Genomic DNA, 25,404 nt, shown 5'->3' on the forward strand with positions numbered 1-25,404 from the left:
CAGCACACTGTTAGTGATTATTGTAATATATATATATATCACGATTCTCTAAATCCTCGATTCCATTTTATTTCTGATTTTAGGGTCACGATTTGATTCGATTCTCGATTTTGTTTGTTCTTTTTTTTTTTTTACAGCAGAGAGGCCTATGCCAGTTTTAGATTAGTCTATGGTCAGTCATTGGTTTGATTCATCAAATTTACAATATCTTACTTCAAAAGGTGGGCTTGATATAAGTGATGCAAAGTGATACAAGTGATCTGTAATACACCACATTAGGCACTAATGGTCAAATTTAAATAATTTAATTAAGATATATATGTAATACCATCTAGTGGCTTTTTTGGTAGCAGCAGTGTGCACTATTAAAACAGCAATGTGCAACATAACAAAATAAATAATACAAAAATACAGGAACAGTCATGTACAAAATATTAGAACAATTAGAGCCTTAACAAACTGAACTCTATCCTACTATAACAGTTAAACATGAAAAATAAGACTTTAAGACTTTTTCTTTAATAAAGATATATTATTAACTTTATCTGAGAGAAAGATGCTCCTTAAGGTACCAAAACTATTAACATATTTGAGGCTAGACAAAACAACTGTTATTTTTATGTATTTTTAAATTTTTTCTTTAAGAAGATGAGAATGTTCACATTCTCTGGAGAAAGAGCTGCTCTTTGAGCAGTCACAGTGTCCGCGGCGTCGGCTACAGTGTGCTGCACCATTAGCGTAGCTTAGAGGGAGGGATCGTCCATCCTCTTTTTCACTTCGAGGCTCGAGACCATGACATCATTTCCATCGTGACACCCCTAGTATGTATATATATATATATATATATATATATATATATATATATATATATATATATATATATATATATATTGTAATATGTACTATATATATATATCGTTTATGGTATGTTGATTTTCTCTGGCTGCTGTTTACTGGTGTTGAATCTGCTCGTTTAGAGAACCCACTGTACCCCTAAGTATTTAATAAAGTATTTGAGTTGCAGTATTTGAGTCCTGAGTCTTTTTTTTTACTTGATTTATACATTTTCAGGTCTGAATTTACAAATACATGCAACAATACAATGCATGAATTTTACACAATTACATAAAGAAGAAGAAATAACTAAAAGTAAATAAAATGACTGAATACAGGGATAAACACAGGACTTTCCAAACATACTTGTTCTAATTTCATAGAGCTTTATAACACCTATTACAAGATTATCAACACTTAGATAAAAGTAAGCTGTTCTGTTTCTACTGAAATGTAAACAGTGATGGACCTTTTCACAGTGCATGATTCCACTCTTCTTCTGAAAGTTCTAATCCAGGTTCTTCCTTCCACACAGCTCTTAGATGCTCTGAGGTCCTGATGTTTATGAACATCATTGATGAGTAGATTAGTGATGCGAGACCCTGTGAGTGAAAGGGAACTCAGCATTATCAACACTAAAAATCACAGTTAGTAAACTTTCTGATCACTTTAAAATTTCTCTGTGCCTATTTTTTTAAACATCAGGGCTCTCTGAATTCTACTCATGAAGTGTGAAACAACTTTAGGCTTATTAATGGTGTAAAAATAGTGATTTCTTTCCACAGGTAACTTTATGCTCCTAGCATTGTGGCCTGTTGGGAGCTTTGGCTAAAAGCGCTGTATTATTTAATTTCACACCAGAGTTCCCCTTTAGAATAAAGAAGAGTCTGAGATCCAGCCAGCAAATTGTGGGGTGATGATCTCAGAGATCTAAGAGAGTAAATCAGAGGAGATCGACCAATCACTGCTTTAGAATCAGTGTTCATTTCGTTGAGGAATAATTTTCGTCATAGTCTTCGTCAACTAAGCTTTTTTTCAAGACAAAAACGAGATGATAACTAAATAAAAACAGTATAAAAAAAATAAAAACGAGACAAAAATGTTTGTCAGGGACGAAATCCAATCAGAACTGATTTAGTTCTGTAAAAAGGTAGTGACAAGTAAGGAGGAGATCCAATCACTGCTTACTTTAGCGAAGGTCGAGAGGCGGGACAAGCGGGGTAGTCATCCAATCAGTACCCGTCTCTCCTGCAGCAGCGCAGTGCGGTTAAATACAAAACCCGGGAATTAACCTGTCGTTACTTACGGAGCTCGACTGGAAGTTAACTCCACAGTGTTCAGCAGAGAGAGAGAGAGAGAGAGAGGAGAGAGGTGATATATTTCTCCTCTGACGTCGAAAAATACCACTAATCTTTCAGCTTCTGCAGAGTCTCACAGATCTCCATGCAGAGATCAGCGTTTTAATACTGATGTTATTTCATGAGCTGATAGTGTGTTTAACTCGGCAGTGCACTAAAAGACTCCACTGCTGATCTGTAAAGCTAAAGTTACTGATACAGATTAACTCACTCATTACAGCTTCAACTGTTTACACACTAAATCTTTACTTGTCACACAATTCTCTAAACATGCCCTTCAAACACCATAACCCCACACCAAATCTGCAAAACCACACACTAATTCTCAGTGTCTGACTCAGTTTTCAATTTCCAAACACACATTTTGCAAAACTCTACACACAAGTTTCTACCTAACACACACAGATCAAACAGGAAGTTACTTGATTTCATCTTTCAAACACAACCTATCAAAATGCCACACTAAATCACCAGGGCTTCACTCCCACCCCTCACATGTGTAAACACTCATTACTGTATTGAACACCAACGAATCATTGGCTAAGCATAGGTCTATAAATAGGTCAAATGTCAAGATGTCTGTTTTGACCCATGAAACAAAGTGAGAGCCGGGAGAGTTGGTAGAGGCAGAGGACGTCCACGAGGAGTTCGGGTTCGAGGAGGAGGAGTTGGAAGGGGAGGAAGAGGACGAGTTGGACAGGGAAGAGGACAAGGGCAAAGAAGGGAAGCAAGGAGAGCTGTCTCAGATGAGATTAGGGCTACATTAGTTGATCATGTGATCAATCATGGGTTGACCATGAGAGAGGCTGGACTGCGGGTCCAGCCAAACTTGAGTCGATTCACGGTGGCAGCCATAATCCGAACATTGATTTGGAAAAAATAAATATTTAGGGTTTGAAAACTGTCTATGTGTGTTGTGAGTATTTCACCTTCTCTCTGCACCTCTGTATGGAAATAAACACAGAATCCCTGAATGAAAGAAGAGCTTTAGGTTTTGATCAACAGTGTGCACACCATGAATCCAAAATGTCATATTATGATAAAGGTGTTGGCAGTGTGAGGTCAGTGCTTGCTTTTGAGATGTGTTGATGACATTTTGAATGTTGTCATTTTGTTGGAGATTTGAGGCATTTTGTGTGAGCAATTGTGGGTTTTGTGTGTAGAGTTTTGAAAAATAGACACAGAGCTTGGAAAATGTGTGTAAACAGTTGTAAAAAAAACTGTAATATCAGATCATCTGTTTAATCCCACAGTGGGAAACATACAGCTAGTGTTACAGCAGGAACAGGTCAGAAAGGAAAAAGATGTAGCAAAAATAAAACAATAAAATGAGTGAATATATTAAACCCAAAAGTCTGTGTAAAGTTCCTTACAGCACTTTATCAGTTTCTTACTTTAACTCATAAAGTCTCTCAGTACATCCTGAGATCATCTCTACAGGACAGTGTGTGAATGTGTGTTTTTAATCTCATGTATTGAATGGAGCTACAGTAGGTGTGCTGGATTAGTGTTGGATATAAAACTAGATCCTTTAAAAACTGTGTTTTTACATCTACAGCTCTGTTCAAACTTTAATATATCTATTCAAATGTTTTATGACCTGATTCCTAGAACAAAATTTTAAATGTAAAATATTTATAGTCACATACCTACACAAATAATATACATTAAATCATATATAAATATAAATATATTGGCACATGCTATTTGCACCCGGGTGTATGCAGCAGTGTGTGCTATTTGCACCCGGGTGTACATAGCAGTGTAACCCTAGCTAAATTAATCAGAATAAGCAACAAAATACAAAACTTTTTACTTAATAACTAAGATAAGGTTAGATACAAGTTACCTAACTGCCTCAAACTTTAATTCAATCAAATAACTTAAACTGAGATCCACCAAAACACTAGCTTAGTTTATTCGTTTTCAGTCAACAGTGTTCGATAGATAATAATTCTCACACTCTGTCTTAAAAATTTATCTTAAAATGTAGAGTTAAATTGAGTGATGGGCCTTTTATACATAAATAATAACCAAATTCTGCTTACCATTTCCTATGGTCTCCGTTTCCCCATCTGTGAATTTGCGCCTTTTCGCTCCCTCGCATTGAGTTCTCTTTCTTTTTTTTTAAATTAATGGGTGAAAATAGCCTTGCTGTGTGGCACGTGCTATTTGCACCCGGGTGCAAATAGACACTCCGAAATAATATTTCACTTTCAAACATTAACCGTATTACTCAACTTGTTAACTTGCTCTAATCATACAGAAGATCAGATTATTATATTATTTAAAAAAAAGTATTGGAACAGAAGCTGATTGGCTGTATCTTCTGTAATTTTGCTAGTATTTCCCATTTCCTTGGTCTGGAATGAGAAGGAAAGGAATGAACTCAAAGGGTTTAGGCTGGAGTTCGGGGCAGTTTTGCAGGAAAAGTGTGAAACTGAAGTCCCAAAAGTTTAATCAGAAGTTCGACTACAGCAAGAAGATTTGTGAGGAGGTCTGTGGCTAACGTAGGCTTGGGACCTCTAGTGTTTGAGAATTTGGCATGAGTGATCAGGTAGTCACAGTGAATTTTCTGTGTATGATTTTTTTTTTATATATAATTTTATTTCTTATGTTTGCATTTTCTCCCCAAATTACATGGCCAATTACTCCCCAATTATCACTAGTGATGCCCCAACACACCAGGAGAGTGAAGACTAGCACATGCTGAAGCCACTGAGCAGCCAGCGCGCTCGGAGGAAAGTGCACCGACTCAATTCCGATACATCAGCTCACAGACGCCCTGTGGTGCAGACATCACCCTAGGAGTGATGCTGGAGAGAGCACCATCTACTGTACCCACCCAGAAGGCGCAGGGCCAATTGTGCTCCCTCTGAGCGCCGACAGCTTGATGGCAAAGCTGCATGAGCTGGGGTTCAAACCTGCAACCTCCTGCTAATAGTGGCAGCGCTTTAGACCGCTGGACCAATTAGTCATCTGTGGCATATCAGCTCTCAGAATCAGAAACGATTACATTCATTCAATTAATAAAGAATTATTAAACATGTTTAATATTAGTGCATTAGTAGTAATATGTTTGTTGTTAAAGCTAATATTCGTAGTAGTGAGTAGTATCAGTAGTAATTTTTAAACTTAATTGATTAATTTATTTATCTTTTAAAATATACAAAACAAAATCCTAATAGACATAGTTTGCTTATGATAAATTAAACATTATTTTACGTGTCTTTTTTAAAATAAAAATACATCTCAAATAGATGAAATTAAGTAGTATATAATATTATCATTTCTTCTGAAATCCTTAATATTTTTATGTTTTCGTTGCAATACAAAATCCAAAACCTGTAATCGTGTCTTAGTGCATTACAAGTCCATTATTAATGGCTATTTATGATAATTTTCGTGTTGGGTTCTTTTATATAACATTAATCGACACCACAATAATATCATTTATTTTTCTATTTAATAAAAACATATTTTGTAGACCAATTTACTTTAGCTAAATAATTAAAGGGTATAATTCTGGCACTAACACACAGATTACAGGTTTTGGATTTAATATTGCACTTAAATCAGTGCACTACATTTCCCGGCGGAAGGATCAGCGAGTTTGATCATTAATAATTCGGTTATTTCAGCGTTTGTAGATCAGTACTCCTCCTGGGTGTTTCTAGAAGCAGCGAGACAGGTGAGTTCAGGTGATTTTATGTGAGTATTTGGGTGAGTTCAGGTTATTTCAGGTGATTTTAGGTGATTTTATGTAAGTTTCAGTGGTTTTAAAGCAGTAGTTTATGTTAGCGCTGCCCTCACGCGCTCTTTATGCGCGCTGTGATTCGGCGCGAGACGCTCTCCTGTCAGATTCCTGTCACATTAGCCTGTTAGCAGCTAACAGAGTTAGCAGTGAATTAGCCCCGTTTCTCTTAAACTGTTTAATAAACGGAGGAAACACTAATAATTTATGGGTAAGTTGATGAGATTAAAGAAGTTTAGACTAATCTAGACTAATTAAATGCTGGTTTTAGGCGCAGTTTAAGTTCAGAAGCGGGTAAATTACTGGCTGTAGCTAAACGCTGCTGAAGTTTCTGAGGAGAAAGAGCATTTATTAGCTGCTGTACCTGAATAAGAAGAGTTTTAAGTGTTTAGATTAAACTAATTACCACTATTCTCACTGTTCTTCTCACTGCTATCTGTTATTTTAATTAATTTACCCCAGTAAAGTACAGTACAGTAAGTTATCCTCCAATTTTACCTCAGTTTAAGAGCCAGTTTAACAGATTTTTAAACTAATATTTCTCCTCCATCAGCCGGAGATTCCAGAGAGTTTACGCTGGAAACTCCTTAAACCTTCCTGCTGATTATATTTTATGGTAAATTCTGATGTAATAGTGTTTAAACTAATTAAATAATAAAATACTGTTATTCTACTGCTGGTTTTCAGTGAACAGTAAACACTGTTATTGATGGTTCTCTTCATGGACAGGCTCCCATCATTTATTTATCTGCAGAATATGTATGTTTTATTTTACTGATACAGTAATTTACAGTAAGTCTGTTACTGAAATGGCTCATGCTCTGAATTAAGTAGTTATTTCAATATTTGTGTTTTATGTTAGAAAAATGCAATATACAGCTGAGGAAAGTGTTGTTTTGTGTGCAACAAATAACACACATTTGTATTAGAGTCGGCCATAACATTAAAACCACTGTTAGGTGATGTGAATAACTTTAAATAATAAATTACCTTTACTCCTGTTGAGCGGTGGATAGTTATATTAGGCAGCGAGTAAACAGTCAGTTCTTGGGCGAGAGTAAGAATCTGATACATTTAAAGAGAACCAAACTGTAATATCCTTTAATTTACCTCAAACATTAAACACTGACTTTTTCTTTTAATCAAATTATTCTTTTGTGTCTCAGTCATAAATAATAGGCAGATATTTTTAATAATAAATAATGATATAATTATCATCTCATTTAAACTATTACATGCAGGTATTGACATAAAAATACTTATATTTAATACCATGATATTGTTCAAGTTGATGAAGATAACTATGCTTTAGTGCTGTATAATAGATAAAACTGATTTATGAGTCTTTATGAGTTATTGATTAGTTAAATGTGTTTTCCCCCCTCAGATTGCAGCATTTAACATCAAGAATGAACGCATCATCCACAGTAAGTTATATAATTTTTTCACATTTACACTATCAGTGTGGTGTTTGTTACATATATAAATCTTAAAACGATAATGTAAATAAATAATTTATCAAAAGTAAATAAATAAAACCACAGATGTAGTTAATCAGCCAGTCTTGGTTGAAAGTCTTTCTACTATTAATCGCAAAAACACCTTCAGAGCTTATAAAGAGAATATTAGTGATCACAATGTTCAGATCTATATTTTATTAGACTTTATCTTATGAAAACTGTTATTATCTCTCTGAATAAAATACGTAATAACTCGCTATATGCTCCAGTACAGCTGCACTCTTCCATATTATTAGTACCACTATCAGCATTTTCCTCAATCTATCAGTCTGAATTAATGTTGTCTCATATTCACATAGTACAATTTTTAAATCACACATCAAAGCATTCATGTAAAAATTATATTTAGAGGAAAATCTGAGTAAATCTGAGGAGATTAATAAAGTGTAATAAAAGTATTTTATTCACTGTAATCCAGCAGCCTGATACTTCATATAGTAAACATAGTGCAGCAGCTGTGTGTTAAATTAACCCTGTTTACTCTGGTAACACAAGCACCAGTTCACCTGACCCACAACTAAACTCCCAATTAGGGCTGCCACGATTAGTCGACTAGTCACGATTATGTCGACTATTAAAATAGTCGACGACTAATTCAATAGTCGATTAGTCGTTTTTTTTTTTTTCTTTGTTTTTCTCTCCAAACTGCTGCGACTGCCTTTCTGTCCTGGACGCACATGCGCAGTAGTGGAAACCGGGGTAGGTAGTGGACGACATCTCAGGACATTACACAGACAGGCTCTGGTTTCATGGCTACCCCGCTACAGAACTCAAAAGTGTGGGATCACCAAGAAAATAAAAGTGAAACGCGTGCAATGCAATATCTGCAATGAAGAACTTGCCTTCCTCGGCAGCACAACCGCGATGCACGAGCACCTGAAAAGGAGGCATGTTGTGGCTGATTAAATGACGAAGAAGCTAAATTGCTATTTAGCTGCTAAAATTAGCGTAAACAGAGCGTTAACTTAGTACTTAACTTACTCATCTTGATAGCTTTAAAACAGAGGTCACTAATAGGCGGACCGCGATCCGGATCCGGACCCAGACGTTGTCACAAATGCCGTCCCAAACCGATAAACTACAGAGAAGGATTTCATTCTGACAGTGGCTTCTGTTTTCAGTGCTTTTCGGTGCAGTAAACTCACAGATCAGTCATGTGTGGTGTAAAATCACCAAACGCTCTCCTCTGCCAATCAGATCTGTGCAGACCGCTGCCCTGTGTACGGTAATGTACACAATATCTGGACAGAGAGGCATTTTTTATTAATATACTTTTTTTTCATAATAGTTCAAACAACCTCACGGTTGAGATGTTTCATGAATGCCAGTGCCTTATCCTTATTTTACACAGTTGTTTACACTTTATGCTAAACAGTAAAATAATTGTCTGTTACAACAAGCTGCATATTTCATTAAAGGTTTAATGAACTATGATTTTAATTGTTTTTATTTTTAGTTAGCATATAGCTGAAATCTAATGTTGGTTGTATAATAGCAGCTGCATTCTATTGTGATAAACTGTGTTTTATATTCAATTAACGTATGATCCGATTAGTCGACTAATCATAAAAAATAATCGATGATTAGTCGACTATAAAAATAATCGTTTGTGGCAGCCCTACTCCCAATAAACCGGACCTACTATCAAATTAAACCACGATCAGATCAACTGAAACACATTTAATTCACATTTTAATTATTTAACTATGATTTTCTTTTTCTATATCATCTATCAGCTGTGCTTTAACTGATAAAACTGAGTTCAGACTGAGCTTCGATTAGAACAAGAGTTTCCTGTAGTAAGATCGATCCCTCAACTGTATATTTATATACTGCATATATTATATCTTTACCATTATAAAACTTCTGCACTATTAACACACCTCTTTGTATTCAGTTCCGGTAGTATAATAAATTATATTTCAGAGATAAAATCTACTTATAAGAGATGTTTAATGCAAAATGAGAATAGTGTAAATTTTACCTTTTGTATCAATCAGTAAAAATAATGTAAATATTTAATTTAACTTTACACAGTGTGATAATAAAGCTGAAATAAAGATTAGAGATTTTTAAACTCTTCTAGGTAAAATAGAAAAAGGTGCACTGTCTCCATCTAGTGTCCTTGGGATGAACTACATCTTATATAAATGTGCTTATAAAATTAAGCTTAAACATTATGACCATCTGTCTAGTGTTACTAAACATTAGGTAACTGGTTTATTCTGTCTGGTATCTGGGTGAGGTAATGATGGTACCAGTGTAAATAAGTGATTCTGGCTCTTCACTCTCTAGCTCATTATTCCACACTGATTTTGTAGCAGAAATTGTTCGCTTCTATTAAAACTGATCAGAATGTTTTCCCCCACGAAGGGGTGTGGTTTTCCCCACGATGATGTGATGTTCTCTATTTCTATTGGCTCTGAGAGAAGGAGGTGCTTAAGATTCTCCATAAAGCATTTCTGCAAATGTACTTCTTCTTTTGTTCAATTTTATTTCTATAGCGATTTTTACAACCAAAGTTTTTACAAAGCAGCTTTACAGAGAAAAACAGGTCCACACCTCTTATGAGCAGCATCACATAGATGCTGATTATTGTGGAAAAACTCCCTTAAATTAAGAGAAAGAAACTTTAGGAGGAACAGAGTACAGTACAGAGAGATAATGTAGAGCTATAGCTAATGTAACAGTACAGAGAGATAATGTGGAGCTACAGCTAATGTAACAGTACAGAGAGATAATGTAGAGCTATAGCTAATGTAACAGTACAGAGAGATAATGTGGAGCTACAGCTAATGTAACAGTACAGAGAGATAATGTAGAGCTATAACTAATGTAACAGTACAGAGAGATAATGTGGAGCTATAGCTAATGTAACAGTACAGAGAGATAATGTAGAGCTATAGCTAATGTAACAGTACAGAGAGATAATGTGGAGCTATAGCTAATGTAACAGTACAGAGAGATAATGTAGAGCTATAGCTAATGTAACAGGACAGAGAGATAATGTGGAGCTATAGCTAATGTAACAGTACAGAGAGATAATGTAGAGCTATAGCTAATGTAACAGTACAGAGAGATAATGTGGAGCTATAGCTAATGTAACAGTACAGAGAGATAATGTAGAGCTATAGCTAATGTAACAGGACAGAGAGATAATGTGGAGCTATAGCTAATGTAACAGTACAGAGAGATAATGTAGAGCTATAGCTAATGTAACAGGACAGAGAGATAATGTAGAGCTATAGCTAATGTAACAGTACAGAGAGAAAATGTGGAGCTATAGCTAATGTAACAGTACAGAGAGATAATGTAGAGCTATAGCTAATGTAAAAGTACAGAGAGATAATGTGGAGCTATAGCTAATGTAACAGTACAGAGAGATAATGTGCAGCTATAACTAATGTAACAGTACAGAGAGATAATGTAGAGCTATAGCTAATGTAACAGTACAGAGAGAAAATGTGGAGCTATAGCTAATGTAACAGTACAGAGAGATAATGTAGAGCTATAGCTAATGTAAAAGTACAGAGAGATAATGTGGAGCTATAGCTAATGTAACAGTACAGAGAGATAATGTAGAGCTATAGCTAATGTAACAGTACAGAGAGATAATGTGGAGCTATAGCTAATGTAACAGTACAGAGAGATAACTCAGTTACAGAGTATTAAACAATGTAGCCAACTACGCTACTTTAGGATTGGCACCCAAATATGTTAAATAGAGACAGGTTTGCTGGTACCCAAAAGAACAGCAAAGACAACAAACAAGTTTATTTAGTAAAATTCAAGCAATACCAAGTAGAAATAAATTTAATATTAAAAACAACAAGCTGCTTATTGGCACTTAACAGCACCTGTAGCTCATCTAGTAAAGTAAAAAATCACAACGACAAAAAAGTCTCAAAAAATAAATAAAAACCCAACACAAACTTATACTACAATTCAACTCAGCAATAACATTTTGCTCTGGATTCACTTGAAGTTTCTGTTTCATCCTTTCCTAAATTGCACAAGTTCTGTCTGACAGCTGAGCTTTTCACAAGAAATCACTCAAATTAGAAAAAGAGAGAAAACAGCAGCTTTATTTCACCAATAAATGCAGATAGAAACCATATCAGCTTTACTGCACCCATTTAATCAACACGGATGGAAGCGCCACCAAGAAGCTTCTCAAATGATCAGACGCCAACAATTCCCACTGAGTAATAAAACTGAAGAACTGGAATAAGCTGATCTCAGACCGACTTTCAGAGGAAGCTGCGGTGTCCAGAAAAAAAACTACTTTTATTAAACCATTACATTAATTAACTAAACAAATCACCAACCCTCTAAACAACAGATTAATTGTCTAAAAATCTAACAATTAATACTACTAATAAAATAGTGCTTTAATAAGAAATAATACTAATAATAATTCATCCTGTCACACATGATTGTGTATAAATCTATTTAAGGTTAATGTATATTTAAAATAATACAATAAATCTGCTCTTAATTTTATAAAAGAAGTGATAATTTAAGTTTGGAGCTGTAGATCTGGTTGAGTGTGGTTTCTCAGAAGTGATCATGTGACTGAAGGAAACTAAAATCCTTCATAAGCGGAAGTGAAATAGGCCACAGTAGCCCTGCCCTTTACTGAGCTGTGGGTTTTATTTCTGCACTGGTTTCCATCTTTCATAACTTCCTGTTTACAACATTTCTCCCAGGTTACAAATACAAATATTGCCATTCAGAGCATTTATTTGCAGATGCTCAAAATAATGAAAACGGTACAGTGTTTTTAAACCTTAAATAATGCAAAGTTCATATTCATATAGAAACAACAATGCTAATGTTTCTAGAGTTCAGAAATCTATATTTGGTGAAATTATCATTTTTTATCACAGCTTGCATGAAGTCTTTCACACTGCTTTTGAATAACCTTATTCAACTCCTGGCCCAAAAACTCAAGCAGTTCAGCTTTGTTTGATGGCTTGTTACCATCTTACATCTTACATGATTACATTCAGAGTTTTTTAATGGAGTTCAGGTCTGGAGATTGACCATCAATTTACCTAAATGTCAGTTAGCAACTGCAGGACTACATCAAGTGACCTTTTTCAATGAGAAGCAAAGAAAAGCCAGGATGAAGTTTGTAAAACATCATAAGACTTGGACTATAGAGGACTGGAGTAAGATCATCTTCTCTGATCAGCCTCAAGGCTTTGCTCAAAGACCTGGCCATCAAATGTTTAGATGGAGATCTGCAGAGGTGTACCTGCACCCACTGTGAAACATGGTGGAGGATCGTGATGATCTGGAGATGCAAGGCTGGAATTGGGCAGTTTAGTCTTTGTGAATGACATGTGAATCAAGTTGCATACAAGATTATCCTGGAATAAAACTTAATTTATTCCGTTCTAGTAATGTTTCCCAACTCTGTTTTTCCAGCAGGACAATGTTCAATTCCACACAGATCAATTAAGGTGTGGAAGAAGGACCACCAGATCAAGATCCTGTCATTACAGCACAATCTCCAGCCCTGAACCCCATTAAAAACCTCTGGAATATAATCAAGAGGAAGACGGATGATCACAAGCCATCAAACCACCAAACTAAAGTGCTTGAATTTTTGCACCAGGAGTAAAGCAGCATAAAGTTATCCAAAAGCAGTGTGTAAGACTGGTGGAGAGCATGCTGAGACAGATGAAAGCTGTAATTAAAAACCACCATTTATTGATTCTGAACTCTTCTTATTAAAATTATCATTCATTTGATAAACCACTCAACAACCGAAGCAAACAAACCACAACATTACACTAATTATTATAATAATACTAAACATACTAAACAGTTCTGCAGCGGTTTTTACCTGATGGTGGTCGTGACGATATTTGCTTTGGTACTTTGGGCGTCCCCTCCCACCGTCAGTGTGTAGTCATTCTCCACAGTCTGCTGCTGCTTCTCTTGGGATTTAAATATGTGTGTGTGTGTGTGTGTGTGTGTGTGTGTGTGTGTGTGTGAGTGTGTTATATAATAGTGAACTGCCTGGCCTCAGTGTCGAAGGAGCTACAGGAAAGTCAGCAGAATTTATACAATAAACATTTCATAGAATTGAATCAGACTTAAACGAAAAATGTAAAGAGATTTTTTTTAAACATAAAAATAATTCTCTGAACTAAATATTTCTAGTCAGCACAACTTCTAGTGGATTTCTTCAAAAGTTAAAATTTTCACAAAACACTACAAATCTATTATAGTAAATCTCCTTGTAAATTAGCGTATTCTAAACTTCACCGGTTTCCCCCACTTCACTGGATTTCTGTAGATCTGCTTCTGTAACTCTACTGTTCTCTTCTATTTCTACTCTGATCTAATACCTTCAGAGTCTCTAACAGATACAGAACTGAATTCATACTGCATCTGTGGGCTTCCTGTATGTAGCTGTGTCTGAGTTTGAGTTGTGAAACTGTTTCCTGTTACGCAGATCTGCTTGCTCTCTTTACTCATCAGTTTTATAACGGAGCTGCACTGAAGTCTGGCTTTAAAAGCTTCCTCTACAGATCAGAAGAAGTTTTATATGGAAAGTTTATGATCAGAATGATCTAAAAGCTAAATTCTATCCTCTGTTCCAGATCTAAAAGTACAGGAGTTTAGAAGCTGAGGACTAAAAGCTCATGGACTGATACAGCTCTGCTCACAGCAGGTAAGATCATTTCATTTAATTACACTCTTTATTTTTACTCTTTCTCTCTGGATTCTACAGGATACATGAACAATGTCTTTTAATCTAAACTTTCTGATCTTTACTTTTAACACTTCTCTGCTACAGTTTCAATATGTACAGTAAATATTATCCTAAACTGGAGAATTATTTTATTAAAATGTAATGAAAAGTACTGTATTGAGTGATTTCTTTGTATTTATTGTGTTGTTTGTTTAAGTTTTTTTTCTTCATTTTTTGATGGAGGTCATTACTGATTATTGTTTTGATGAAAAGTACTTTTTGGGTGAACACATTACCTTTTATTGTCATTGGTTAATGTAAAAGGCTAAATTGGATTTTCCCGGGCTTCTTAGTTATGTTAATTGTTAATATGCACAATAAATAGCAAAGCATATGATTTATAATTGTCTTCACAGCCTCGCTGGGTGGTGCTCGAGCGTGGCCACTCCTCCTCTCTCTCCCTTCATGCCTTCGGCTCTCTCTCTCTCTCTCTCTCTCTCTTTCTCACCCACCCACCCTCACCCGGCCGGAACCTGCGGAGGCTCCACCCCCCCCGCGGCGCTGCTCTCTCGCGGTGCGCGTCCACTGGCGCTTTTTTTCAGCGCATGTCGCCGTGCCGGATATCTCGGCTCGCCCTGCGTGGGCGTGTCCGTGACGTTTTTGAATTCACCTTCACGGCCGCCCTTGGCTTCCACTCCTCTCTCTCTCTCTCTCTCTCTCTTCCTCTCTCCTTCCTGCTCCTGTGGGTTCAGCCCTCGCTTTCTCTCCCTCTTCCCTCTCCTTCTCTCCTTCCTGTTCTCGCTCCTCTGTCATCCAAACCCCTCCGGCCATCATCCCAACCCCTCCCACTGTCATCTCAATCCCTCCCTCCATCATCCCAGCCCCTCCCTCCGTCATCCCATCTCCTCCTTCGGTCTTCCTGACCCCTCCCTGCGTCATCCTAACCCCTCCCGCCGTCATCCCAACCCCTCCCACTGTCATCTCAATCCCTCCCTCCATCATCCCAGCCCCTACCTCCGTCATCCCATCTCCTCCTTCCGTCTTCCTGACCCCTCCCTGCGTCATCCCAACCCCTCCCGCCGTCATCCCAACCCCTCCCTCCATCATCCCAACCCCTCCCACTGTCATCCCAATCCCTCCCTCCATCGTCCCAACCCCTCCCGCCGTCATCCCATCTCCTCCTTCCGTCTTCCTGACCCCTCCCTGCGTCATCCCAACCCCTCCCTCCATCATCCCAACCCCTCCCACTGTCATCCCAATCCCTCCCTCCATCGTCCCAACCCCTTCCGCCGTCATCCCACCCCTTCCACTGTCATCCCAATCCCTCCCTCCTTCACCCCATCTCCTCCTTCGGTCTTCCTGACCCCTCCCTGCGTCATCCCAACCCCTCCCGCCGTCATCCCAACCCCTCCCTCCATCATCCCAACCCCTCCCACTGTCATCCCAATCCCTCCCTCCATCGTCCCAACCCCTCCCGCCGTCATCCCAACCCCTCCCACTGTCATCCCAATCCCTCCCTCCATCGTCCCAACCCCTCCCGCCGTCATCCCAACCCCTCCCACTGTCATCCCAATCCCTCCCTCCATCGTCCCAACCCCTTCCGCTGTCATCCCACCCCTCCCACTGTCATCCCAGTCCCTCCCTTCATCATCCCAGCCCCTCCCTCCTTCATCCCATCTCCTCCTTCGGTGTTCCTGACCCCTCCATCCATCATCCCAACCCCTCCCGCCGTCATCCCAACCCCTCCCACTGTCATCCCAATCCCTCCCTCCATCGTCCCAACCCCTCCCTCCGTCATCCCATCTCCTCCTTCGGTCTTCCTGACCCCTCCCTCCATCATCCCAGTCTTTATACAGTAGATCAGCTGATTAAAAAAACACAATGTTAGCATAATTGAAATGTAACAACACTTTAGGCTATTTGTTTTAATAAAAAACTCAAAATAATAAAAAATCTGTAAAACTGTAACAATGCATAGTACATTACTTTATACATACATACATTATTAGACTAAAACTAATTATAGCTAAATGACCAAAATGTGACTAAAAAGTTTATACATTTTAATCAAAAGACTAAAACTAATCAAAATCACCTGTCACAATTAACACTGATCAGCACCCTGCAAATATTTGTCATTGTCATCTTTGACACCTTTGATATTTAATGCATTTTATAACATAATAATGATAACAATAATAAAATCTTATCTTGTCTGCACAGTTTATGCTTCTGATTTTCCACATCATTCTGTAGATACTCTGCAGATTAGCTGCTGAGTAACGACCTAATTCTCCTCAAACACCCACTTCACTCCTGACCATCACTGACCCAGTAAAGCTTCTTAAAGAAGGAGCGGTTGGTGTTTTGTAGATGTTACTAATAACATTAAAACATCCCTCTGAAATCCAGAAACTTCTACATCTTTACCAGAGATTCTCCACTAAACCTGAATCTACTGTTATTCTGTGGACAGATTCTCCCACCTCTGCTGTGGATTTCTGCAGCTCCTCCAGAGTGACCATTGCTCTCTTTGACTTGGTCACTCCAAAGTCTTTGTTTTTCTTTAGCCATTCAGAAGTGTACTTTCTGGTGTGTTTTTTTATTAAGCTTGAGCTCAGGAACAGATGGCTGGACATTTTCCTTCAGGACTTTTTGGTAGACAGCAAAATTCATAGTTTCATTTATGACAGCAGCAAAACAGCCCCATCACACCACCATGTTTTACTGTAGGTATGATGTTATTTTTCTGAAATGTGCTGTTACTTTTATGGCAGATGTAACGGGACACACACCTTCCAAAACATTCTACTTTTGTCTCTGCGGTCTGTCCGTCGTATTTTCCTAAAACTGTTGGGATCATAATTTTTTTTACTGAGCAGTGTTTTTTTTATCTTGGCACTCTGCCATTCAGGCTATTTTTGCCCAGTCTCTTTCTTATGGTGGAGTCATGAACACTGACCTTACCTGAGGCGAGTGAGACCTGCAGTTCTTTGGATGTTGTTGGGGACCTTTTGGTTGCCTCAGTTCAGTTATAAGGTCTGGGTGTGGTTGAACTTATGTATTAACTGGGGCGGGGGGGCATGTAGGTTTTGATTTTTATCTCCATTACTAATAAAATCCTTTTAAAAACTGTATTTTTGTTTACTTGTGACTAATATTGAATGCACTCAGTGATCTGAAACAGTTAAGAAACTAACATGCAAAGAAATAAGAAATCATGAAGTGGAAAAACACTTATTTCACACCACTGTATAACATATATAGAGACATAAAAAGGGTTTCAAATTTAAATTGTATGTTTATAAACTAGATATCTTTATTTATACATTGATAAAGGAAAATAAAAAGCTTAAAAAAGGTTGAAAGAAGATGTACAACAAGTTTGCGGGCATGGCCTAATAACATTTTTACAGTGAGCTGGATCACAGTCTCAGTGGTAATTGCAGGCACTGTAACCCACTGATAGCTCCTGTGATCCTGGAGAAACTTGATGTAAAGTGTTGCACTTTAGTGCATGAGAGTCAGTTCTACTGTATCAAATGCAACAATTGCTCATTAATAAGGTCAGAAAACGTAAAAATGTAAGAATATAGTTAAAATATTACTTAAAAGTTAAAAAGTGATAAAACAACAAAACGTTTCACAAAAAAACATTCTCCAACAACTCCCTTTCATGAAGTTTTTTTTTACTTTAGTGTCTAGATCCCTGCATTAAACTTGATCCATTCTTGGTTGCAGTGATTCAGGATGGCGAATGCTGAAGATGTGTTGCTAGAGGCTCTACAGGACTTGGAGAGTAAGGAACTAAAATCATTCACTCGACACCTGACCAATGGTGTGGAAGGGTTTGACCGGATTGGTAGGGGTCTGTTGGAGAACGCAGGAAGAGAAGAGATTGTGGATAAGATGGTGGAGAGATATAAAATCAGTGGAGCTGTAAAGATCACACTGACCATCCTGAAGAAGATACACAAGAACCGTCTGGCTGAGGAACTGGATGCTAAACTCAGTAGAGGTAATGCAGCTCTGATCACATTCATTAAGTATGCAATGATTTTATCACACTTTTCTATTCAATTTATCATATTCCTCCAAATAGCATATTTGGGAATCTTGCTAAAATCTCATCTTGTCTTCATCTCCACATGTTCTTTAGTAAACTCAGTCGTTGGTTTTTGTGAGTTTCCTTTTCATAATTCTTGCATTATGTTTATGTAAGCTATCCTGTACAGTTCCACTGGCAGACTTGTGGTGGGAGGTGGCCCAGCCACATTAGATAGAGTACAGTAGATCATGCTGCTTCTCCATCAGCAGCTGAAGTCAGAGAGAGTACAGTAGATCATGCTGTTTCTCCATCAGCAGCTGAAGTCAGAGAGAGTACAGTAGATCATGCTGCTTCTCCATCAGCAGCTGAAGTCAGAGAGAGTACAGTAGATCATGCTGCTTCTCCATCAGCAGCCAGAGTCTGAGAGAGTACAGTAGGTCATGCTGTTTCTCTATCAGCAGCCCGAGTCTGAGAGAGAGAGCAGTAGGTCATGCTGTTTCTCCATCAGCAGCCAGAGTCAGAGAGCAGTAGGTGGTGCTCTGTGCACTCACCACTCCTACATCGTGGTTCTGGTTGATACAGGCTTCTGTTAGCTGATGTATCAGAGCTGGAGATCCAGTGCTTTCCTCCAAGTGCATTATAATGCTATTGTTGTTGCACTGATTGGCGGGAGCTGGAAAATAGGCTATTGATATGTGGAGTCCTAACAAGTGTGTGGGGTAACTGGACAATTAATATTAGATACAAATTGTTAGATAAAAATCTGCACTGACAACAAATTAAATCACAAAGTGTGTGTAATTAAACTGTTTTACCATTGTATTTAGTTGAGTAATAATAAAGACTAGTGCTCAGTTCAGTGTTTTTGTGATTGAATTATCTGATGTTGTTTCTTATTCTGTACTGCTGTGCTCTCCCTCAGGTGGAGCAGGTGGAGGACAGGTAAGGAGTGAGAGTTCAGCAGCCTCTTCTACTACACTGACTGCAGGTAAACTCATTAAATAATCGCTGTTATTCTGTGTTAATACATGAACATTACCAATGACCATGAAACATTAGCAATTAACACTGTGGTCTTCCCAATATACTGAGTCTCTATAGTGATATACACTTTCACTTTGCATTTGGGGTGTAATGCAGTTTGTGAATTACCGTTACATGCAAAAGATTAGCCACATTTTAATAATATAATTTTGATTGTATTAAACCTGAATCTCTTTTTCATAACATAAAAATACAAAAATATGCATTTACATTATAAAATCAATGTTTGGGCGTTTTGCAAAAATCTCAGCCTGTATCATTCCAGGTTGTAGTTTAATTTTTATCTGGTTTTTTTTGCTGGTTGTGGAATAAAAGTTTTAGTTTGTCTTTATCTGCCCACAAAACAATTTACCCAATTTCCTAAAACGAATTGGGCCTAAAATTGTGAAATGTGAAGGCAGCTTTGTAGAACTTCAACTGACATTTGGGCATAAGTTACTTTCTTTCATTGTTTAATTCATTTAGAAAGTTGTTGAGACGGGCCCATGTTTTCAAATATTAGTACAAACCATAATTTATGAGGCTTGGAAATTGAATTCAGATGATTTGCATATGAGTGTGTGTTTAGCCCAAATCTTTACTCTTTACTCTTTAATCTGATCAGGCAATGGGACGAGCAGATGGAGGTGAGACTTCTTAGTTATAAGACGTTTCATTTGAGATTGTTTGCAGATTTGCTGATAAAAATTTGAGCTATGTAGCTGCCTGGTAAAAGGTGTAGATTTACTGCTGCTAGAGATAGTGTGCTGGTGACCACTACTGCTTGGCTGGTATTGTGTTTTTAGGCTAATATGCCAAACCCTAGCTCACTTTACTGAACTTTTTTTTACTGCTGGTAGTTCTGTAACTCTGTGTTCTGGTATAATATTAATATTAGAATTTTGCTGTATATTTTTCATTTTTGATTAAACAGTATAGCAATCTCATATCAACAACATCCCCAATTGCTTGCAGTTTCCACAGATAACAAGCTAGGTGGATAGTGAAAATGAAACCGAGGGAGAAGATGGAGGAAAAAAACACGTATTTTCTCTTCTGGCTCAGAACACTGTTGTTAAAAAAAAAAAATTGTGCCAAACGTACAGTATAACATGTTGACAATACTCTTAAAGTCTATTTCAAAGACTGAAGTCTGATACTCTTTCACATCTGAAGGCACTGAATGTACGGCAATTGAAAATATTCAGCCGAAATATTTCTCAGGGTAATTCTGTTTTCCTCTGCTGCATTATACGATCTAAGTTTATTGTTATTATGTGTGTGTGTATTTGTTGTGTACTACAAAATGTAAATTATCATTCAAATAATAAATACAAAATATTTACCTATAACTCGACACTATGTTAGCATGCTTTGACAAGATAGCATGCCCCTGGTGGTAATTTATGAGGAACTGTTGAACAATGTGGCACAAAGAGACTGCATATACCAAATGATTATTTTGATTTATACTTATATTCGTCTGCAATTGTAAAACATTCTGCATTAAGGTATTATATTTGTTGCACAGTCTACATTACAGGTTTAAAGTTTTTTATCCTGTCATGATAAACAGATTAAGAATTAAACAGTGTGCATAAGAATTGTTTTTATGTTTGAATAGCTTTAAATGAGCTTTACATTACAAAATGTGTAAATACAGGTGCTCAAGGGTGCTCATAATTTTTGAAGACTTACAGTATTATAAAGTATTTCAGAACATTGTCTTTTAGTTGAGATGTTATTGAGAAACAATTGATACTGATATCAGTGTTTTTTACATTTCAATTTTTTTTTCTTCAAATTGTTTGTTTACTAATGTAAAATAAAAACTGATTAAAAGCACTTTCTCTTCTCTGTCAAAAGATGAACAACACTGCATCAAGTTGAAGGACACTCTGAAATTGAACTATGAGCGTGTAATTGAGTGCTCACAGACAGGTCATCAGGAGTTCCTGGAAGATATCTACACTGATCTCGTTATAGTGCAGAATAAAAGTGGAGGAGTCATTAATGAGCATGAAGTGATGCAAATAGAGATGTCTCCCAATAAAGCTGGCAGTGAGGAAGAGTGTATAAAATGCTGTGATATTTTTAAAGTCCAGCCGGGTACAGGTAGACGGAACAGAAAAGTGATGACAATGGGAATTGCAGGAGTCGGGAAAACTGTGTCAGTCAACAAATTCATACTGGACTGGGCAGAAGGAAAGGAGAACCAGGACATTCAGTACATTTTCCCTCTACCCCTCCGTGAACTAAATCTGAAGAAAGAGAAGGAGTTCAGTTTGATTGGACTACTGAATAACTGCTTTTTCTCCTCAAAGCCTGCACTGAAGTCTCTTCCAGAAGAAGATGGTAAAGTGCTGTTTATTTTTGATGGGCTGGATGAGTATCGTTACCCACTGGAGTTTAAAGATGGAGAGGAAGTAAAAGATGTGAATGAGAAGAGTACAGTGGGCTCACTGATCACAAATCTCATCAACAGAAATTTGCTTTCCTTTTCTCTAGTCTGGGTAACTTGTCGACCAGCAGCAGCGCATCTGATTCCCCAGAAATACATCAATCTGGTGACAGAAGTACGAGGATTTAATGATGAACAGAAGAAAGAGTACTTCACCAAATACTGCAAAACAGAGGATGTAGCAGAGAAAATAAGTTCACACATAAAGAAGTTAAAGAGTCTCCACATTATGTGTCAAATCCCAGTCTTCTGCTGGATCTCTGCCACTGTGCTTCAGCCACTGATGGATAAAGAGAGTGATGAGAACATCCCCAAAACCCTGACAGAAATGTACATGAGCTTCCTACTGCAGCAGAAAAACCTGATGAAGGAGAAATACAGTCAGAAGACTGACCCTGAGCGCATCATTCTGAAGCTCGGTAAACTGGCCTTCTGTAATCTTGAGAGTGGAGAGCTGAACTTCTATGAGGATAATCTTAAGGAATGTGGGATTGATGTTACTGATGGTACAGTGTTCTCAGGAATGTGTACACAGATTTTCAGCCAGCAGAAGGGAATTTCTGAGAGGAACATTTTCAGCTTTGTGCATCTGAGTGTTCAGGAAAGCCTTGCGGCTGTATATGTGCATCACTCCCACTGCAATAAGAAGAAGAATGTGTTCAAAAAGAAGACATTTGGAAACATACTTCTTCGGAAGAAGAACACAGTAACAGATCTCCATAAGAGTGCAGTGGACAGAGCTTTGCAGAGTGAAAATGGACACCTGGACCTTTTCCTCCGCTTTCTCCTCGGCCTCTCTGTGGAGGACAGTCAGAAGGTTCTGACCGAACTTCTGCCAAACCTGAAGATTAAAGCAGAGAGCGTTAGCAACACAGCTATCTACATTAAGGAGAAACTAAAAGAGGAAATGCATTCAGACAGAAGCCTGAATCTCCTCCACTGCCTGAGTGAACTGAAGGACAACTCACTCACTGCTGAAATCCAGAACTTCCTGAACTCAGGAACTCTCTCAAAACAGGAACTCTCATCCCCACAGTGGTCAGCTCTGATCTTTGTGCTGATGATGTCAGAGGAAACTCAGAAGAAGTTTGAACTGAAGAAATACAGTGCGTCAGAAGAAGGACTGAGGAGATTACTGCCTGTGGTGAAAATCACAGAGAGAGCTCTGTAAGTACTATTTTTTGTTAATAGATATTATTATATTATTAAGTATGATCTCTCTACATATTGTGAGCCGCAGGGGCGGGTGTGGGGGACCAAACACGTCGCGTTTTGGAAAGAAAGAGAGAAAACAGGGCAGTATTACACGGCGGATGTGGCGTTTTGATGAAAATTGAATATTGGCTTTTCAAGAGTGTTCACATAACATTCAGATTCTGGCTCTAACTCATTTTTTTTAAAATAGCGTTTATCGTGTTTTGGAATCAAACTCTTCATATAGTCCTAGTAATAAACTGATGTCCGACAGGTGTGTGGGAGGGGCGGAGTCAGCTTATTAGTACTCCGCTGAGGCTGATCTTAAAGGTGCAGGTGTGACAGGAGCTTTTTGTTTATTAGTGAGCAATTTTTTTATATCACGATAGTATAATACGTGTTTTAACTCATTCTTCTAGCAATAATCTGGTAATTTAATTCATATCTTTATAACTGCACTGTCCATGTCACGTCCTGGTCCTGTTCTGTTTCTGTCCTCCTTTCTGTGTTCGTGTTTATCCCTGTTTTTTTACCTCTCTCTGTGTCTGTCTTTTGTCCTCTACTCCTATGCCGTCCTCCATGTGCTTAAGTGTTTTCCCCAGTGCCTCCTCCTTCAGTCTTTCCACCTGTGTCTCGTTTGTAGCTCTGCACCCTGGTTACCTGTCGTCAGGTGTTTCCTGTGGTCCCTCTGTATGTATAGTCCGTGTGTTTCCATTCTTTTTGTGGGTTCTTGTACATTTATAGGTTTTTAAAGTTTTTGCAATTTTCCGGACTGACTGACCTTCATTTTTTGAAGTAATGATGGACGCTCATTTTTATTTAGTTAGCTGATTGGTTCTTGCCATAATATGAATTTTAACAGTTGTCCAATAGGGCTGTCGGCTGTGTAGTAACCTGACTTCTGCACAACACAACTGATGGTCCCAACCCCATTGATAAAGCAAGAAATTCCACTAATTAACCCTAATAAGGCACACCTGAAAACCATTTCAGGTGACTACCTCTTGAAGCTCAGAAGCAATAATCAGAGCAAAGGGTGGCTATTTTGAAGAAACTACAATATAAAACATTTTTTCAGTTATTTCACCTTTTTTTGTTAAGTACATAACTCCACATGTGTTCATTCATCGTTTTGATGCCTTCAGTGACAATCTACAATGTAAATATTCATAAAAATGAAGAAAACTCAATGAAAGAGAAGGGGTGTCCAAACTTTTGGCCTGTACTTCCTAAATGAATCATCTGAACAGACATGTAATATGTACTAAGGTTAAGACCTAATTATGTAGTAATCAGTAGCCATTTAATAACCAGCAGCTGCATTTATAAGACAAGTAAGGGGTTCCTGTGGCATTTTAATGTTTAAACTGAAAATTTTATTTATTTTTAAGGAGACTGTCCTTAGAGAAAACTGTACTTTTTTCATTCATTAGAAAAGAGAAAGAGTACAATTTCTGAGAGCTTAAGTATTCTTGCTAGTTGCTTTCAAGTGCCACAAATTAAAACCCACACCACGCTAAGTGCCCTTGGTCCAACCTCCGGGACAAACCATTCCATGCTCAAAGTCGGGGGCGGGGGGGGGGGGGGGGGGTCATCACAGTAGTTTAGCTAGTTTATGATTATTGTTAAGCTTTGTACTAACAATATTTTTTGTTGGAAGGTTAAACCAGAACACTGCCAATCACTGAGTGTTTGCTGTATTTTATACTTTGAGATTGTTGGATGTTCTAATAAACCTAAAATGGATTATTAATAATATAAGACTCATTTTCAGCCATTTCTTATTGTTACATTATCATAAATGCTATGGATTTACTTTATAATAAAAAAAACTTTCATTATGCCTATTCTTAAGTAAAATCTGCTGTGCTTTCCTCATTTTGTAGACTAGCTTCATGTAATCTTGGAGAAAAGACATGTGAAAGTCTGGGATCAGTTTTGAAGCTGGAAAACTTCTCCATAAAGGAAATAGATCTCAGTAACAATGACCTGCAGGATTCAGGAGTGGAGCTGCTTTCTGCTGGACTGAGGAGTTTACACTGTAAACTGCAGATTCTCAGGTTTGTTGGTTCATTACAAAATGATAAATGTGAAGAAATATTCAGTGCTTTACCAAGATCTTTATCTATAAAATATACACCAGGACCTTATTGAAAAGTGTACATAATCTACATCGTCTGCTATTAATATGGGTTGATGCAGATTTTTTGTCAGATTTTGTCGTGCTGGAACGATTACATGGATTGTTGTGGGGAATCTCTGTGGAGGGTTTATGGCAGGGGTCGGCAATAGGCGGCCCTCGGGCCAAATGTGGCCCGCAAGCATGACACATCTGGCCCATAAGGCTGTATGAACTTTTTCCTTCTCTCTGCCGCACTCGGCTTGACTTCAGTTTCTGCCCGTTTTGGGTTCCCTATCTCCTTAAGGGTGGTTCTTCCTGGCTGCATCCCAATTCAGTAGTCGGGGCAGTGGTAGTTTATTATACAATATTATAATTCACAGG

At 37.8% G+C, this 25,404-nt stretch overlaps 1 protein-coding gene across 2 annotated transcripts in view; it reads left to right on the forward strand.

Moving 5' to 3' along the window:
- LOC111190621 (NACHT, LRR and PYD domains-containing protein 12-like) overlaps positions 1–25,404 on the forward strand; it is a 407,924-nt gene that overhangs the window by 110,221 nt on the left and 272,299 nt on the right. The window contains exons 2-3 of one of the 2 annotated variants that reach the window (XM_049468860.1): positions 17,917–18,193; positions 19,146–19,211. In XM_049468860.1, the coding sequence (XP_049324817.1) occupies positions 17,926–18,193; positions 19,146–19,211 (334 nt within the window). In that variant the 5' untranslated portion in view covers positions 17,917–17,925. Of the gene's footprint in view, positions 1–13,591; positions 14,155–17,916; positions 18,194–19,145; positions 19,212–25,404 lie in introns of those variants that run through there. The other variant, XM_049468863.1, reaches the window with a different exon arrangement.

The sequence above is a fragment of the Astyanax mexicanus genome, chromosome 1, assembly GCF_023375975.1.
Source record: "Astyanax mexicanus isolate ESR-SI-001 chromosome 1, AstMex3_surface, whole genome shotgun sequence".
In the NCBI taxonomy this organism is placed as follows: Eukaryota; Metazoa; Chordata; class Actinopteri; order Characiformes; family Acestrorhamphidae; genus Astyanax; species Astyanax mexicanus.